Source organism: Enhydra lutris, unplaced genomic scaffold (assembly GCF_002288905.1).
Source record: "Enhydra lutris kenyoni isolate GAN:26980312 unplaced genomic scaffold, ASM228890v2 scaffoldscaffold23, whole genome shotgun sequence".
Lineage (NCBI taxonomy): Eukaryota > Metazoa > Chordata > Mammalia > Carnivora > Mustelidae > Enhydra > Enhydra lutris.
Window position 1 is genome coordinate 460,291 of NW_019154107.1, and position 19,021 is coordinate 479,311.

Consider the following 19,021-nt stretch of genomic DNA (forward strand, 5'->3'; position numbering starts at 1 on the left):
GTTGAATAAAATACTACATTATCTATGACAAAGTTTAGAAAGTTATGAATTGTAGAAACAAATTTCAGACGGTCACTAACTTTATTTAAAAAGGCTGGGAATATGAGGATGTCAGCATCAATGCAAACTGTAAATGTGTTACACAGTGTTGTCTTTATGTCGAAAGCTTATCGGTTAGTTGTCTGAAGCTAAACTAATTAAATGCTAAAACTAATTACTGACTTTCTTTAGAATACTGAAAAGGACAGAAGACATTTGGTCACCGATTTGTTAGAAAAGACTATAAACATTACTTAATAGACACAAGGCATCCTCCTAAAATTTTTTATTTCCTTAATTAACCAATTTATGTCGGAGAAGCATAGTAATTGGTATTCATGAGCTCCTATTTAAAATAAAACTACACTTAATCTTACACAGTTGCTGGATTCATTGGGCATCATTAACAGGGAGGACACCCTGTCACAGCTTGTGGTTACCCCCTCCTACTCACGGTCCTGGGGCCGAGCAGGGAGCAGGTGGGGAGGAGGATCCTTGTGGGAGAAGACATCTGAGAGTGGCCATGCTGAATCATCTTCTCTTGAGAACTTGAAGACTTGTAGTATTTTAGGTACTCGGGTACCAATTTAAAGCACAGATCCAGCCTCTACCATTTAAGAATCTAACTTTGGGTCAAGTAACCTTTCTCACATATGGAAAAATCAGTTGATAGGGTTCCCCCACCATCCACACCAATCAGCATCCATCCAACTGAAGGGCCTGCACAGAGGTCATTGAAAGGCATTACGGCAGGAAAACCGGATCAAAAGATACATTACATGTTGCCTGAAGAGGTCGGCGAGGGGGCCTGATATGTGAGGATCTTTATGTTTCATAAACTGTATCACTTCATCCACAGACCAGGTTGAAGGGTCCTTAGAGAAGCCTTGTTTCAGGACACTGGGGTCAGGTACAGCTATATAACTTGGAGCTTCAATGGGGGGAAAAAAGACAAATCATACTTGACCTGATCATTATCCTGAAAGAAGAGATGTTAGGTAGGGAGAATTGGTCCCATTCCTGGAACCTTCTGTTAAGCACCCCGGCAAGGACTCAGGTCTCCGAGCGAAGAATCCAGTGGAAGCGTAGATTAGGATGACCTGAGGATGGCTACCCAAGAGCACCCCATCTGACCTCCCCCAAACAACAAAAGTAGCTTCAGAGTTTACATTAAAGCTTCAAAAATCATAAGGCAGACTGATCAAATCTGAGGCCTTGTTGGCCACAGGCAAAGACAGCAAAAGATCTGTTGCTTGGGTTAAACTAGGTTAATCTAAGCTAACCTATTACTCTTTAAGTATTTCAGTGAATTTCTCTCTCTCTCTCTTATCTTGGTCTGTTGGATTAGGTTTCTTTTACTAGCTAAATACAATGGAAAGTCTCCAGATTTAGTTTTATAGTTACTTAAATTTATTCACTTTAATCAAGGAATTTCAATAACCCCATTATCGTTGAAAACCAAATTAGTTCTACCGAATCTCTCCCATGTATTCAATATGGATATTTTTAGTACCACTTTACTCTTTAAATTCCTGTCTCTTAAGGCTCAAATGCCTATCTGAATTTTGAAGAAAACAGAATTATTTTCTGCTTGGCTAGGTCAGAAGTAATTTTAACATTATACTGAATACCTCTCTCAAGCTTAATTGCATACTAATAGATATTCTGGTTGAATGTTTATAGGTAAAAAAATAATAATAATTTGAGACATAGAATAAAGTAAGTACTGATACCTCAAAAAGTTTTAGCTGTGCTATTCACCAAGTTGTGCTGTAATTTCTTTGTGTCCAGACAAGTATTTGTTTTACTCAAACAGATTGCTTGTCTCACAAAAGTCAGTATGTAATAAGATTGTAATTGCCAGGAAGATCTGTTTTTTTAAACCAGGACCGTCAACACAAATTTGGTCTTTTCTGGTGTGAATTAACCAAATATATACTTTTTCTTTCCTATCATCTGGGCTCTAGCCATTTTAGGGGCATTTTGAGTATTTACCCAGGTAAAGGGCAAAGAAAAACAAGATAAAGGAACTCAGAATGGTAAGTTTTTTTGTGTGTAGCTCAAAAGTGTACTTATTTTCTCTTTCAATGTCACAACTTTGATGTAAAACAAAAACTCTTTACTAAGACATACCCTTCCTTTCTCTTGTCAGAGATAAAAATGTTGGTCATATCTACTAAGAAATGTTACTGCATTGTTTCAACCCAAATGAAAATGATGATGGTATAGATCATGCCATGCTGAAGGCATTCTAACAATTTAGACAGAAAGTCTTCTCTAGTTCTAAGAAAGACTTAATTTAAGATGAAAAAATTATTGGCAAAGCTAATCAAGCTAATCATACCTCTAATTAACTTTTTTGTGGGATTTCTGGTTTATGTCATCAGAATCTGGTATAGTTATGTCTTAAATAACATGTAGATTTTATAGATTACTACAGATCTATAGATTACTACAGAAAAACTATATGCAAAAATATACTTTATGGTATAAAATTATAATTTTATCTTAAAAATAAAAACTGTAAGACATCTATTTTTAATTCATTATGGAAAAATCATTTAATTGGGCCCATATCTTTAAAACAATCAGAGAAGTTGCAAACATTAGTGTTATTCAAATAATTATATGTGAAAAACAATCAAAGTCCAGTCGTGCTTTTCTCCTGAATGGCTCTGTCTTATATACACTAGAATATCAGTTAAGTGTTTCTGAAATAAAGAAACGTGATTTGATTTTATCCACAACGTTACTGGATTTCTTTCCTATAATAAAAATGAACAGTTTATTTCATTAAAATAATGGGGCAGGACAAGAGGTTGTAAGAGTATCACCAGCAATCAGGGGCGGACTCAGCTTTAAGTCACAGTTCCAATACCTTGTAATGACACCTCGAGACAGTTTCCAAGTGAAATGCTTACCTATTCTCTGGAGATGGAAGCATCCCAGCAGTTAAGCATACAGCCTGGAATCAGAGTGCCTGGATTCAAGGACTGACCCAGCCACTTTCTAGCTGGGGACCTTAGTCAAGTGACTTCTCAGATTTCTCACATGGAAGTGTTTACCAGCATCTACATCTTAAGGAATTACTGTAAAGATGTACTGTATAAGGCTATATAAAATATTACATGCCTGGCACATGTCAGATAGTGATGAGGATGATGCTGATTTCCATTACTAATAAGTAAATTATCAGTAAGTAATATTATTACTATTAGTCTTTCCACTCCTGGAAAGACCAAAATCTTGGCTTCTCAAGCCCAAGTACAGGCTACTTTGGCATAGCAGTGTTAGTCATACATTTGAAAGTGAGACATTCAGTATCAGGGATAACCTTTTATAGCCTTTTACTGAGAAGACCTGTCTTCAGAGCTTATTTTGTGAAAATACCTAAAAATTCTGGACACGCTACCCCTTGATGAGATAAGCATCTACCATCAGACTCCTCGCACACATCACTCTGAAAGTGGAGACGATCTACATGAGGTGGGAGATGGGGGGATGACATTAAATATGTCGGAGCATGTATGCAGCGCAGTTGCCCATAGAAAACATCCATGAAGAAAAGCAATCAAGTTGGATGGTTCCTACTGCCTTCAATACTCACCTTGCCTAGATGCCTACCAGGAAAAAAGGGACAAAACATATTCCCACCCTTACCCCACCTTGCCCCACCCCTACCCCCCCCCTTCATCCTTAAAAGGGTACAGGGTAGCTATTTTTGCACATGGAAAACTAATCTGGCTTTTTCCAGATGGCAACAGGATGCTGCCCTGTGTACACATACTGTGTACTCCTGGTGGGTCGGAGGGAATAACTGAAGGTATGGAGAATGGGGAAACAGCTATAGCAACAGAGTACCAGAGCCAGAGCTGGGAGCCACACGCAAGCTGGAGTCAGGAAAAGTCTCAAAAGAGACAAGGAAGAGAGTACATCAGAGAGGAGAGGAAGTGCATCTTTCCAGGCCTCAGAGTCATAGGAGGTTTCTGAGTCCAGACGGTATCCAGTGAAATGATCAATTACAATGGAACCATTAATCAGAACAACTGATCTACGAAGTCTCTATGAGAGACATGGCTGGTGACCCAGATCCCCAGGGACAGTTCTATGCGGCCATGAGGATCAGAGCATCTATAGTGGCTTGAACCTGACAGCAATGTAAACAGGGAGGACTCAAAACTCCTCAATCTTGGCACTTTCTCCAATGTGATACACTCTCAGAGGATGCTGTTAGGCAAAGAAACCTTAAGGAGAAAGAAACACATTGGTTGAGAATCACTGTTTTTAAATATACCTTCACTTTTCTTCTGCATTTGGAATTTAACTTCATGGTGACTGCTCTTGGTAGATTTGGTCCCCACTAGTGCTGAACTTGAGGTGCTTGGCATGCTCGGAGAAAAACTCCTGGAGACTGCAGCATGAGTGCTTACAGGATTTCTGCTGGTAGGGCTTAAAGCATTTGCTGGATTTGGTGGTGAGTTTTTGGAATCTTCAGAAAGCTTTTCCTCTTTAGGCATGCCACTTCCCTCACAAGACAGTTGTTCTTCTACAAGAAAAAAAGACAAAGACAATGATCTTCAGTAGACTTATAGCTTAAATACTATTAAAAGTTCAAAACATCTCCAAAGCTTCAAGTCAAGCTATACTGAACCACAAACCTCTCACATAAAGTACATGGCCGCCTCCATTTCTTGGCATTTACAGTAATGGATACTGTCTCAAAATCCAAATTGATTCCACTATGTCTCCTGTATTTCTCATGGCAATTGTCCCTTCCCCGTCTTGCTACCTAAGGCTGTAAACACTTCACTAAAGCATTCATTTTTAGGAAGGCAGTTCTTCACAACTATTATAATATGATCATACAGTTGGCTTCTACCATTTGCTTACTACTTGGACACTCAAAAATTCCAGTGGGAAAAGGCACTAGTTTTTCTGTTCACTGTTTTATCAGCTTTTAGTAATACAGAGCTGAATGGAAAATGTTACTGTAACTGTTTCATTTTTATCTAAGGAGAAATGACCATTGTGTACTTCTGAAGGGAATGAAATGCTCAAGAAAACTGATGAAGTAGTAGTAGCCTAAATACTCAACTGATTTGGGCAAATACACACCCCCACCCAAAAGCATATAGTTAAATGGGAGTAGAGAGACTTTTCTTCCCATTCCAGGACCATGTAAATACTATTTACCTTTAGAAGCATACACCTTTGTTTTGGGGAGTTTAGGTGACACAGGAACAACATAAGGTGGAGGTTCCTGAGAAGGCCGTTTGGGGCTTTTTTGTGTTACATCTTCTTTAACTGTTTAAAAAAAAGGTGTTTGTTATAACTAACATTCTTTGAGCATTTTCAGATCATCAGCATATAACAATTCTGTTTCTAACGCATTTGCCTACTGTAACTTCATCAACAATTTATCAATTATTTGATTATTTATGACTAATATTTGTTGATTTCATCCCATTAAATATTCCAGTGACATCACATTCAGGAGCTAAAAGCATTATATCCAGGCATCATTTATTCTAGGGTCATCACATATCTCTATATCTCAGGAAGCAGTGAGGCGATCAATTATAATGTGTCTAAAAAGGCCTGGGAAAACTGTTCCCATGAAAAAAATAAAGTTAAGAATTCAGAGAAGGAGGAGGCAGTGTACAGTGGACATCTCGCTTTATAGGCAATAGTCCTGGCCCAGAGCTAGCTACCCTTACTATAACTAACTCTACAGCTTACTTATTATTAAAGCAAATGCATTTTTACCTAAAGGACCACTCTTTAAGGCATGATCCTGAAAGTAATCACATCTCAAATTACTAATTAGATTCTAAATATCTGTCAGTATCTTGATTTAACCTCCAACTAAAAGGAAAAATTAAGTGTAACAGAAATATAAAAAATCTGATAACAGAACCTGAGTGAGAAGAAAGAGTGCAATGAGAAAGTACCAAAGTCAAACTTCATCTGGTTCAAAATAGCTGGGGGCCAGGCGTAGGTGTGCTTCTTAAGATCCTCTGCTATCTGGTTACTGGCTGATTACTAAAGAGTCTAAGAGAGCTCTTACCACTTGGTTTTATTTTTAATCATGGACTACAAAAACCAATAGGCAAAACATATTTCAGTGAATGGCAAATATTTCTACAATTAGGATATTTAAATTCCTATAAAGAAAAAAATTGACTTTTTTCATACTCATTTAATGGTACAGAAAATTCAAATCCTAATGTATAGTTTTCTATAGATACATGTTACCTCAGAACCTTAGCAAGATCAGAAAATGTTTTCTTTTACTTATAATATTCTAATGCTTTCTTACAAAGTTAATGAAGCTGGTGTATGATCCACTATCTGGGGCTGATAAAACATAAAAATGACTCTTGACTTCTGCTTCTGGGTATTTTAGGAAGCTCAGGCACAAAACTTTTCCTGCAGAGATAACTAGAAAAAAGCCAAATAATTTGCAAAATACTTTAAGAGTCATCATAGAGAGGCACTTCCAGGATGACTGACTAAAGACCTCCAAAAATCCACTTCTTTATAAAAATAACAAAGAGACCAGCAAAATTAATTTTTTCAAAAACTCTGGACATTATGTAAAGGCTTACAACAATCCAAAAGGCATTTGTTCCAGAAAAAAGAGGCAGAACCTCCAAAAGAACAGCAAACTCTGTGGCATTTTATCTTCCCTACCATCATCCCCTTCACTGTTTTTGCAGCAGCTTTGCAAACCAACAGGTTCATAATTACTGTGGCTCTGAAAACCCCCACATCGTAGCAGTCACTGGAGGGAACACAATGGGTTTGGAGCTCTCAAAAGGCCCTATCCCCAAAGAACCATCACAATTTGACCAACCTTGAAGCTCAATAGAAAGCTCTGCTCTCAGGGCTTGTTTTATTGGACCTAAATCAGAGCGTCCTCGGTGTGAACGGTCCTATCTCTAAGGCATTGCTCAAACAAGCAAACAAACTGAATAAAATCCACAGTAGTAATTGTTTAACACTATAGTTGCCCAGTTGGCGCTGACAGGAAACCGACCCAAAAGCTTTAAAAACAAACCTGGAGAATAAAATGTCCATTAGGAGACATTGAAAACCACAGATATACTCCTGGGAATCTAGAAGGCCATATGCATGCATAAGGCTGTATCCATGCCCAGGAAAGACCTAAGACCTTAACTTAGGTCTTTCATTTCTTGCTGACCTTGAGGCTCTGCACAAAGCAGACTCGTAAACTGCCTCCCGGAATGTTCAAGGTAAAGTCCAACATATACATAAACTCTGTGGCAAAGGATGGGAGACATACTGGTTGCACACATTTATGGAAATCCCTGTCCAATCATTTGCTGAACACTAAGCTAAATGAGCAGACTTCAGTGGCCATATACAATAAATGAGCCCAGGAAGTCATTAGGTTTGTCCAGGAAAGTCACTATACCAAAGCACCAGCAAGGGAAGGGGTAAAATCTGATCTTCAGAGTTACTGCTTTACACTCTTATGTCCAGTTTTCAATTAAAAATTAGGAGACATGCAAGAAACATCAAAGTATGGCCCATAAAAAGGGGGGAAAACAGTCAATAGAAACTGCCTCTGAGAAAGTGCAGATACTAGAGTTAGCAGACAAGGTCTTTAAATCAGCCGTTTATGTTCAGAGATCTAGAAAAATAATAATCATGTCTAAGGAACTAAAGGAAAGTATGAGAACAAAGTCTCACCAAATAGAGACTATCGATAAAATGATAAAAATAACAAAAAAGAACAAAATCAAAATTTAGGACTTGAAAAGTAGTATAAATGAAATGAAACATTCACTAGAAGGGCTCCACAGCAGATTTGAACTAGCAGAAGAAAAAAATCAGCAAATTTAAAGAAAGGTCAACTGAGATGATAAAGTCTAAGGAACAGAAAGAAAAAAGAATGAGGGCAAATGAACAGGCCCCCGAGACCTGTGGGGTGCCATCAAGGACACCAAAATACACATAATGTTAGATTTCCAGAAGGAGAGGTGACAGAGAGAAAGGGACAGAAAGAATATTTGAAAAAGTAATGGCTAAATGTTTCCCAGATTTGATGAAAAGCATTAATCTGAACATCCAAAAAATTCAACTATCTCCAACGAGGATAAATTAAAAGATATCCACACCTAGAAAAAACACAGTCAAACTATCAAAAGCAAAAGACAATCTTGAAATTAGCAAGAGAAAAGCAAATCATCATACAAGGGATCTTCAATAAGATTAACAACTGACTTCTCATCAGAAACTACAGAGGCTAACAGGAAGTAGTATGATATATTCAAACTGCTAAAAAAAAAAGACAGTCAAATAAGAATTCTACCTCCAACAAAACTAGAGTTTAAAAAATGAAGGAGAGGGTGCCTGGGTGGCTCAGTGGGTTAAAGCCTCTGCCTTCGGCTCCGATCATCCTGGGGTCCTGTGATCGAGCCTCGCATCAGGTTCTCTGCTCGGCAAGGAGCCTGCTGCCCCCTCTCTCTCTTTACCTGCCTCTCTGCCTACCTGTGATCTCTGTCAAATAAATAAATAAAAATCTTTTTTAAAAAAATGAAGGAGAAATAAATTCTTCACAAATAAAAAGTGAGGGGCCCCTGGATGGCTCAACTGGATAAGCATCTGACTGTTGATTTTGGCTCACATCATGACCTCAGGGTGGTGGGATCAAGCCCCGTGTCAGGCTCTGCCCTGAGGGAAGTCTGCTTGAGATTCTCTCTCCTTCTCTTTCTGCCCCTCCCCCTGTTCTCTCTCTCCCTAAAATACTTTTTTTTTTTAAGTGAGAAAATTTGGGGCACCTGGGTGGCTCAGTCAGTTGACCATCTCCCTTTGGCACAGGTCATGATACTGGGGTACTGGGATTGAGTCCCAAGTAGGGCTCTCTGCTCTGCAGGGAGCCTGCTTGTCCCTTTCCCTCTGCCTGCTGCTCCTCCTGCTTGGCCTTGCTCTCTGTCAAATAAATAAACTCTTCAAAAAAATAATTTTTTTTTAAAAAGTGAGAAAATTCCTCACTTGAACAGCTTACCTACAAGAAATGAAATGACATTCAACAGTGACTCAAATCCACATAAAAAGTTAAAGAATACTGGGGCATCTGGGTGGCTCAGTCATTAAGCATCTGCCTTTGGCTCAGGTCATGATCTCCAGGTCCTGAGACAGAGCCCCATGTTGGGCTCCCAGTTCAGTAGGGAGTCTGCTTCTCCCTCTCCCTCTGCCTCTCCCCCTGCTTGTGCTCTCTTTGTCTCTCAAATGAATAAATTAAATCTTTAAAGAATAATAAAATGTTTAGGGATGAATTTAGCAAAAGAAGTGCCAGATGTGCTTTTTGAAAACTACAAAATAGTACTGAAATAAAGGAAGACCTAAATACATTGACATCCCATATTCATGAACTAGAAGATGTGATATTAATTTTTAAGAGATTTTATTTATTTATTTACTTACTCACTTATTTGAGTTGGGAGGGAGACTAAACACTCAAGCAAGGGAGGAGTACAGGGAGAGGGACAAGCAGACTCCATGCTGAGCATGGAACTGGATGCAAGGCTCAATTCTAAGACCCTGAGATCATAACCTGAGCTGAAATCAAGAGCCACCCAGGCACCCCAAAGACTCAATATTATTAGATGGCAATAATCCCCGAATTGATCCACAGATGGAACATAATTTCTACTAAAATCCCAGCAGAAATTGACAAGTGGAACTTAAAAATCATATGGAAACCCAGAACTGCCAAAACAATCTTGAAAAAAGGAAAACGAAGTTGGAAAACTCACACTTCCCAATTTCAAAACTTACTACAAAAAGCTATAGTGATCAAGATCATGGGGTACGGGGGTGCCTGAGTGGCTCAGTTGGTTAAGTGTCTGCCTTTGGCTCAGGTCATGATCTCAGGGTCCCATACCCCTGCTTGTGCGCTCTCTGTCAAATAAATAAAATCTTTAAAAAAAAAAAAGGGTAGTATGATACTGCCATGAGGATTGACATACAGATCAATGAAAAATAAAATCCAGGAATAAATCCACATATTTACAGCCAACTGATTTTTCACAAGACAAGTCAATAGGGAAAGAGTAGTCTTTGCAACAAATGGTGCTGGGACAATTAGATATTCACATGTGAAAGAATGAAATTAGACCCTATTTCACTGTATATAGAAAAATCAATTCAAAATAGATCAATAACTATATCAGCTAAAACTATAAAATCTTAGGAGTAAACATAGGAGTAATCTTTGTGAAATTGTACTAAGGAATATTTTCTTAGGTATAACACCAAAAGTACAAGAAATAAAAGGAAAAAAATAGATAAATTGGACTTCATGAAATTAAAAATTTTTGTGCTTCAAAGGACACCATCAAGAAAGTGAACAGACAACCTACGGAACAAAGAAAATATATGCAAAGGATATTTCTGATATGGAACTTTATCCAGAATATATACAGAATATAACTATAACAGATATAAGAGGCACAAATATATTTTATTTCTATGTAGTAAAAAGACAAAGAACCCAATTAAAAATAGAGAAAGGGTTTAAATAGACATTTCTGCAAAGAAGATCTACAAATAGCCAATAAGCACATGAAAAGATGCTTAACCTCAGCCATTAGGGAAATGCAAGTCAAACCACAGGATACTTTTCACGTTTTGAGTCTCAACTTCATTATGAATATAAGAAACTATTTGTCCACTTTGAATGAACAAAAACAACTATATATTATACATGTCTAATTAGTTCATGGTGGCTAAAACGTTTACTTTGAGGAGGACACTAAATTATACAAGATTCTCGTATTAATTATAAAATAGAAGCACAGTATAAAATTTTACATTTTCTCTCACCTGATTTTTTATCATGCTCTGCAGGACTACAAGTATTACCTCTGTAAGAGCTAAAAGGCTGGCTACTCAAAAGGTTATCACACTGTAAGCTGTGGCATAAAGTCTCAAGAAAGCGAAGAGCAAATGATGCACTATTCACTGGAGGGAGCTGGACAGAGTGGGTTTCCCCATCAAAGGAAGCTATTGGGGGGAAAAGAGATGTCAGAATTACCTCATAGAAAGATAAAACTACAACATCAAAAAAGCCATCAATTTTGGAAATATATTATTAATCTAACTTGCGGTTTTTGTAATTTGTAAAGGAATATTCTTAAATTACAAAGGCCCTTCTCATTCAAACACAATAGCCTATATTGGTAAAAGCATTCTCATTTAAAAAATATTCGTAAGGCAAACAACATCAAGGGCAGCAGCAGCAACCCAGTGATCTATAGCACTTCCGGCAACTCTAAGCATTCTGTGGGCATAAATGTAGTATCTGATCAATCATGAAAGGCAGTTGTATCTTATCTCACAAGCACTTCTTGAGTCACATTTTCACTTATAGCTTCTTACAGATCAGTCTGTTTTCTAAAAACATTAAAATATATTATCAACCAAGGTATTTTGCCTATAGTGAACTTAATAAAGCATGTAAAAAAAAAATCTTCTACCTCCATTTACAGTATGACTCTGACCATTGTCTACTTTGAACGTAAAGTTAAACTTTCCCAGAGTTAAAAGTCTATCAACAGGCATTTATTATAAATATTCTATTATATCAATGTAAGTATGCCAATATTATAAATAGTTAGTAAACTATAAGTATTATAAGATAATCTATATATTATAAAATCCTTGCCTTTTTAAAACCTAAAATCAATTCATAAGTAAAGCTGAATAAAGGATTAGTTGAGCATACCAGTTATCACTTCTCCTCCACGATGATCTGGCTTAAGAAATCCAAAAACAGTCTTACTTTCAATGGCACAATCGACACAAGCCTGCACGGTCCGCCGGAGCACCACATTCACGGGGCCCGGGCCAAAGTGGTCAGGCAGCTGCTGGATTTTCTTCTGATCCAAAAGAGGACCAGAGTTTCCATGTTTGTTTACATAGACACAGACTTCAGAAAACATGTGTATATAAATACAACAAAGAGATTGGTTAAAAGCAACATAAACACTACATAATTATTTACTATATCCCACTAGCCACACTTCACTCAAAGAGAACCCAAATATAAACTATCAACAATCATTTCTGCTACCTAAAAGTATATATGTAATTAATTTTTACATTTGTATAAAGATATTAAATCTAGAAATAATCCAAACACCTATTCAATTTTCTAGAATTTTGCCTAAAATAATTATAATAAAACCTATCCAACTTTTAGTAGCATCATAAAATAATTTAAGATTTTTTTTAAATTTATTTGAGAGAGAGAAAGAGAGATAGAGAGGGAACACAAGCAGGGAGAGTGGGGGAGGGTTGAGCAGGGAGCTGGATGCAGGACTCAATCCCAGGACCCTGGGATCATGACCTGAGCCTAAGGTAGATGCTTACCAACTGAGCCACCCAGGAGCCCCTCACAAAACAATTCTTCACACATTCCCACATCATGTAAAATGGTATAAAGATAAATACTTTCACCTTTTAACTGTATACACAGTACAAGAATTTTGTCAAAACTGGTCATGTTAATGTACTCTTTGGACTGAATTTATTTTAAATCACCAACATTGCACCTTCAGTGTATTTTCTAAAGTAACCGAATAATTTAAGATACATGTCACACAGTAAGTTCTAATGACCTAGAATAATTTTTTTCATTAACCTAAGGAAAATAAAAATGGCCTTTATATACCTGCCAAGGTTCACTAAAGAAAATTTAAAAATAACGCTTTCCTATGTATAATAAAAGCATATGACTTAGAAGCAAATCGTCTATAATCACACAAATGTCACATTTCCATATTTCTTCACTGAGAATCAATAAATATAAATCAACATACAATGTAACAATATGAGTACATTATTACCAAACATAAAATATACTGTCCCCCTAAATCAGGAAGCATGTGATTTTTATCCATTACCTAATTCATATTGCCAAATTTTACATTTACATGGTCTATATTCAGTACAATAATCTCAATTTCACTATGTTGAAATACATGATAATTTAACCTTGGGGCAATAGCCAAAGGAAGGATGGACTGCGTCACAGAAATGAAAGGGCTATTAAAAACTTAACCAGGGGGTGCCTGGGTGGCATAGTTGGTTGGGCGTCCGACTCTTGGTTTTGGCTCAGGTTGTAATTTTGGGATTGTGGGATCAAGCCTGGAGTTGGGATCCACACTAAGTGCAGAGTCTGCTTGAGAATCTCTCTCTCTCTTCCTCTACCCCTCCAGCTCATGCTCTCTCTCTCTCTCTCTCTTTCTCTCTAAAATAAGTAATAAATCTTTTTTAAAAAAATAAAAACCCATGTGCTGATGGGATGGACAAAGTCCTACTGAACACAAGTGACGCTAAACAAAGATTTCAATGTTTTATCTCCTTTGTGTTATACTTATTTAGCTAGTCTCTCCTGCCAACAGACAAAAAATCAGAAATAATAAACTGACAAAATGAGGTATGTTACAATAATCTGTAAGTGATTTCTATTTCAAAAAAATAATTTCTTTTTAATCAGGAAAGAAAAATTGGGGAGAAGGGTCCAAGGAACAGAAGAGTGTAAGAAAGACAAAGAACTAGGAGAAAAAGCAGTGGTACATGCTTTAAAAAAATAGGAAGGGAACAAGAAAACATAGAAGAGATGACAAATAAAAGGGGGATCTGTTCAGTCTAGGTTAGTGTCATTTCATGCTCTTCACATAACTGAGAATAATTTAAAGTCATCACGCCCCTTGACAGGTATGTCAAAATTTTAAAAGGCATTTTAAAAACATTGGAAGTAGCTTTAAAAGTACATACAAGACAAAAAGACACTGTGAAATAAGACAAAGGGAAAAGAAAAATAGATTTGACAATGCTGTAAATTTTGTAAATCTTACCAAGCTAAATAAAATACTTTAAGAGTAGTGAATTTTCAAGTGACTTGTGTATTTAAACAGTTTTCCTTAACATCAAAATGAACTAGAATATCAAAATACTTTAATACGAAAAATGCTAAGAAAAAACCCAAAAACATATCTTATCATCTTTTTTCCTCTTATTTTATTCCTCAAATTCAAAGACACTAAAATAACACAGAGTAAAAGATTAGTAATTTTATACCTTTTAAAAAATACTAATTTACCTGTTGACATCACTATTTTAGATGTACCAGGAGTGGCATCTTTATCATATGAAACACGACGGTCTCTGGCCAGGGATTTAATAGAAGCCGAAGACGTAGAACACAAAACAGGAAAATATTTTTCCTGTTTAAAAAAAAAGCACAAGCATAGATTATACATTTTTTAAAGATTCTTAGATAAGGAGGTCAGAAAATTATCAGCATCACTGGTCACAAATGATCAGCTGTCAGAAGTCCTTATGGTTGGAAACCCCTGTGTGTGTCACAAATTATAGTACTTTCCAAACTCTGCTCCTCAGAGAGGCCTATGAGCTGGTCAGGCAGGAGAAGAGACCAAGAGTATGGGATTCCCAGCATTACCCCTCCTCCAACTGGTCACACCTTAGCCAAATAGCTCACTCTACAAAACTTGTTATTTTCTGAGGTTCCCTGTTCGGCAAGTTTTTTTCACACTGCTAAAGTAAAGTCTGCAAATCCAATTCGGCAACACACCAAAATGGGGGTGGGGAACCTTAACAAGGCAGAGGACGGACTTTGTCTTTACAAAGCAGTCACTCATCTGGTTTTTACTGCATCTGGCCTGCATTTCTCCATATTATGTATGATAATTTTGACAAAATTACAAATGGTTTCCTAAAGTCCATATAAAATTATGCCTATTGTATATAAGAAACAGATGTCTTCTGGACATTCTTAAATATCATTAGTGTTTTTATTTATTTTATATCAACTTTGGGGTTTTCTTGGAGCTACCTTCAAACACGGCTCTCCAATGTCAGAGAAGGGGGTCTTGTACCTAGAAAAGGTAATAATAGAGGATATTTTAAAAGCAGGGACAAAGGAGGATAAAATAGGATAACATTCAATGTTGTATTTTCCTTGTTTAAATTAATGACTGTCATTTGGGTTCACTGTATTCTAGTAAATCATGTTTTTTTTTAAAGATTTTTATTTGTCAGAGAGAAAGAGAGCACAAGCAGGGGGAGAGGGAGGGTGAGAACCAGGCTCCCTGCTGAGCAGGAAGTCTGCCGCAGGACTCAATCCCAGGACCCTGGGATCATGACCTGAGCTAAAGGTAGATGCTTAACCAACTGAGCCACCCAGGCATCCCAAAATCATGTTATTTTTTAAGAACTGAATTATAATTATAGTGTTGATACATTCTCATCCTTTCAGTATGTTAAAAATCTGAATCTTTTGACTTAAGACATACCAAGACAGTTTGCTTCTATTAACACTGCAAATTGAATAAAGGGGCATTTATTTGAAAAATGTGCTTCTGTACTTCTAGAATCCTTAAAGAGGGGGTGTACGTAGACAGTTGACAAAGAGTCTACTGCAAGAATTATTTGTACTCTAGTTCAAAGACTTCCTAAATAATTAAATTATGGGGACACCTGGGTGGCTCAGTCAGGTAAGCATCTACCTTCAGCTCAGGTCATGACCCCGGGGACCGGGGATCAAGCCCCATGTCAGGCTCCCTGCTTCTCCCTCTCCCTCTTCCTTTTCCCACTCCATGCCTCCTCTGCTCCTGCTCACTCTCTCGCCCTCTCTTTCATATAAATAAATAAAAGTTTTTTAAAAAATCATTAAACTATGGTGTGACAGTACTGAAAAAGGGATATCGATAAATCCATGAGACTCTTCATCTTTTCATGATGAAATAATAAAGCTAAGAAGATGGTGAACTAAAATTCTTCCTTCGAAACAAAAAACAATTATCAAAAAAAATTATAGAGGAAAAAAAACACAAAAAATTATAGAATCTGTCTCGTGCCCCACCCTACCACCTTATAAACAATATTTCTTTAAAAGACTTTATTTATTCATTTGACAGAGAGAGACAACACAAGCAGGGGAAGTGGGAGAGGGAGAAGCAGGCTCCCTGCAGAGCAAGGAGCCCAATGTCAGGCTCAATCCCAGGACGCTGAGATCATGACCTGAGTCGAAGTCAGACACTTAATGACTGAGCCACCCAGGCACCTCTAAACAATATTTTCAAAAACACCTTTTTAAAATTGTCAAATTAAAAAAAAATAAAAATAAAAAAATAATAAAATTGTCAAATTAGCACTGGAATTATTTAAAAATAAAGGAGTGAAAAGAAACTTTATGGACTTAAATCTTCATCATTCTACCAACTAATCACAAAGACCCTTTTCAGCAAAATAAACATTAAAAGTATGCATCAAGGGCACCTGGGTGGCAGAGTCAGTTGAGCCTCTGACTCTTGGCTTCAGCTCAGGTTGTGAGCTCAGGGTCATAAGATCAAGCCCCAAGTCCTGCTCCATGCTCAGGGCAGAGTCTGCTTGGGACTCTCTCTCCCTCTCCCTCTGCCCCTCCCTACTGTGCTCTCTCTCCCTCTCAAATAAACAAACCTTTAAAAAATGCATCAATGACATCCTCAATACATTCCAGTTTTCAAAATGCATTTAAAATAAAGCATTATTTCCTTTTAAGTATCACAACCTTCCTTAATTTTATGCAATTTATTTTGAATTTGAAAACTTTAATCTGCTAATGATTTACATTAGAATAACCTGCTTATTTGATTTTTTAATGCTTATGATTTTATATTTGTAATATATCCACTGTTACTTTTAATTTTTATTTAAAAAATTTTAATGCTTTTTGAAATAAAAATACCAGTATTAATTTAAGCATTTTAAAATCAAGGGCGCCTGGGTGACTCAGTCGGTGAGTGTCTGCCTTCGGCTCGGGTTGTGATCCCGGGGTCCTGGGATTGAGCCCAGCATCAGGCTCCCTGCTCAGGGAGCCTGCTTCTCCTTCTCCCTCTGCTGCTCCCTTTGCCGCTCCCTCTGCCACTTCCCCTGCTTGTGCTTTCTCGCTCTCTTTCTTAAAGAAAAGAATAAATAGAATAAAATAAAATAAAAATGGCATTGTCATTTTGCTCCATACTATAAACATTAGTTGAAACAAAACAGAAATGTCATATATATTGATATCAGATGGCTGAACTCAGAAATGTTTATTACTGCTGAAATTTAATTTAGTTCTAATAAGATCTAGGAAGATTCTGTGTCCTTCTATTAAGAATATATCTCTTGTGGGGCCCCTGGGTGGTGCAGTTGGTTAAGCATCTGACACTTGGTTTCAGCTCAGGTCCTGATCTCAGGGTTGGGCTCCAAGTTCAGTGAGGAGTCTGCTGAAGTTTCTCTCTCTTCCTCTCCCTCTGCCCCTCCCCCTGCTTGCTCACTCATTCTCTGTTTCTTTCTCTGTCTCTAAATAAATAAATCTTAAAATATATATATTATGTAAAAAAAGGAAAAAATACATCTCTTGTAGAACACATATATTTGGGTCTTTTTAAAATCTATTTTTATAATCTCTTATCTTTTAATTGGAAAATTTAGTCCACTAACTTTTGAAGTAATTATTAATATTTTTGGGTTTGGGTATACCCTCATTATTTTCTTTTATCCCTCCCTAACCCCCCTTTATTATTTCCTTTCTATTTGTCTCCTCTGTGTTTTATTTCTCTATTCCTTCTTTCCTTTTTTTTTTAAGTACTTGTTGAATATTCCTTGGAATTCCATTTTAGTTTTCCTACTGGCTTTTTTAACTAGACTTCTTTGCATTTGTGTTTTTACAATATGCCCTGGGGATTACACTGTATAACCCACGTAGTTAATATTCTACTACTTAACATAAAATGTCGAAACCTTCCAATGACAGAAATCCATATCCCTACTCAAAGCCTTTATACTGTTATATGTATTACATCATATTATGTATTGATGTTATGTAATGATGTATTATATCATGCCATATATATTACATTGCCCCACAAGACCATATTATAATTATTGCTTTAGTCACATTAGTATAAAGAAATTAAGAGGAAAAAAAGCAAAAAACAAATCATTCACATTTACCCAGACGTAAACTTCCTTCAGGATTTCTTATAGTGCTTATCTGCCAGTGTGGAATTCTCTAAGTATGCTTTTATCGAAAATATCTTTAGTTTACCCTCACTCTTGAAGAGTATTTTTGCCAGATACAGAATTCTGTGTAACACCCCTACCTCCTGTGCATACTCCCCCCAACCACAGTGTGTCTGCTTCCATTCACTCTCCAGTATCTTCAAGTAGCTGTTTTTTTCTATTATTTCTAGGTTTTAAAGTTGTTTTCTTTGGAGGAGTCAGTTAGGTGGCCAGCACCATTGAATTTATTGCTTTGATTCCCCTTTCTAACCTGCTTTATTGAGGTATAATTTATGTACAGTAAAACTCAATTCAAAGTATACTGACTTTTAAATAGATTGGCCTAAACACAAATATACCCACATAGTATTTCCAATGTGGTTTTGAGAAAGTTGAACACTATTCAAAATTCGAAGATTACCCAAGAAAAGAAATACCAATCTTGATAGCTAGCTATGTGGGCTTTAAAAAGCGTTATATATGCTCTTCGTACAGTACATTGCTCAAGGACCTCATCATACTCTTAGTAAAACCTAAACCCTATGTTATAAAAAAGGCACTGCAGAGACCTATAATACAAATTAGGTGGAGATTAACTCACCTTTTTTGGGCCTTTTTTCCTTGGTGTGAGATTTTTAACAGCACTTCCCTTCTTAGGGACTGAAGTCTGCCCAGGTGGTTTAATGCGACCTGATTTCCTGATCTGCTGTGTTGGTAGTATTACAGCAGTTTTCTGTGGAGACTGCATTGAATGCTGGGTTGCTTTGGAAAGAGAAGACTGTGTTTTTGCTATATTCTTTGTAACGGGCACTGAGAAAAACAAAAAACACAACATAAAAATAAAACTAAAGTAAATGACACATGTATTGCCTTCTTAGGACTCTAAAGAAATTTAACTTAA

The 19,021-nt window shown here is 36.8% G+C and overlaps 1 protein-coding gene across 1 annotated transcript in view; it reads right to left on the reverse strand.

Moving 5' to 3' along the window:
• Positions 1-19,021, reverse strand: part of LOC111150512 (Scm polycomb group protein like 2) — a 72,331-nt gene that overhangs the window by 401 nt on the left and 52,909 nt on the right. Inside the window, exons 6-12 of the mRNA XM_022508000.1 lie at positions 18,722-18,930; positions 14,177-14,300; positions 11,795-11,998; positions 10,894-11,073; positions 5,233-5,343; positions 4,334-4,585; positions 819-970 (exon numbers count right to left, since the gene is read on the reverse strand). Coding sequence (XP_022363708.1) covers positions 819-970; positions 4,334-4,585; positions 5,233-5,343; positions 10,894-11,073; positions 11,795-11,998; positions 14,177-14,300; positions 18,722-18,930 — 1,232 coding nt within the window. The remainder of the gene's footprint in view (positions 1-818; positions 971-4,333; positions 4,586-5,232; positions 5,344-10,893; positions 11,074-11,794; positions 11,999-14,176; positions 14,301-18,721; positions 18,931-19,021) is intronic.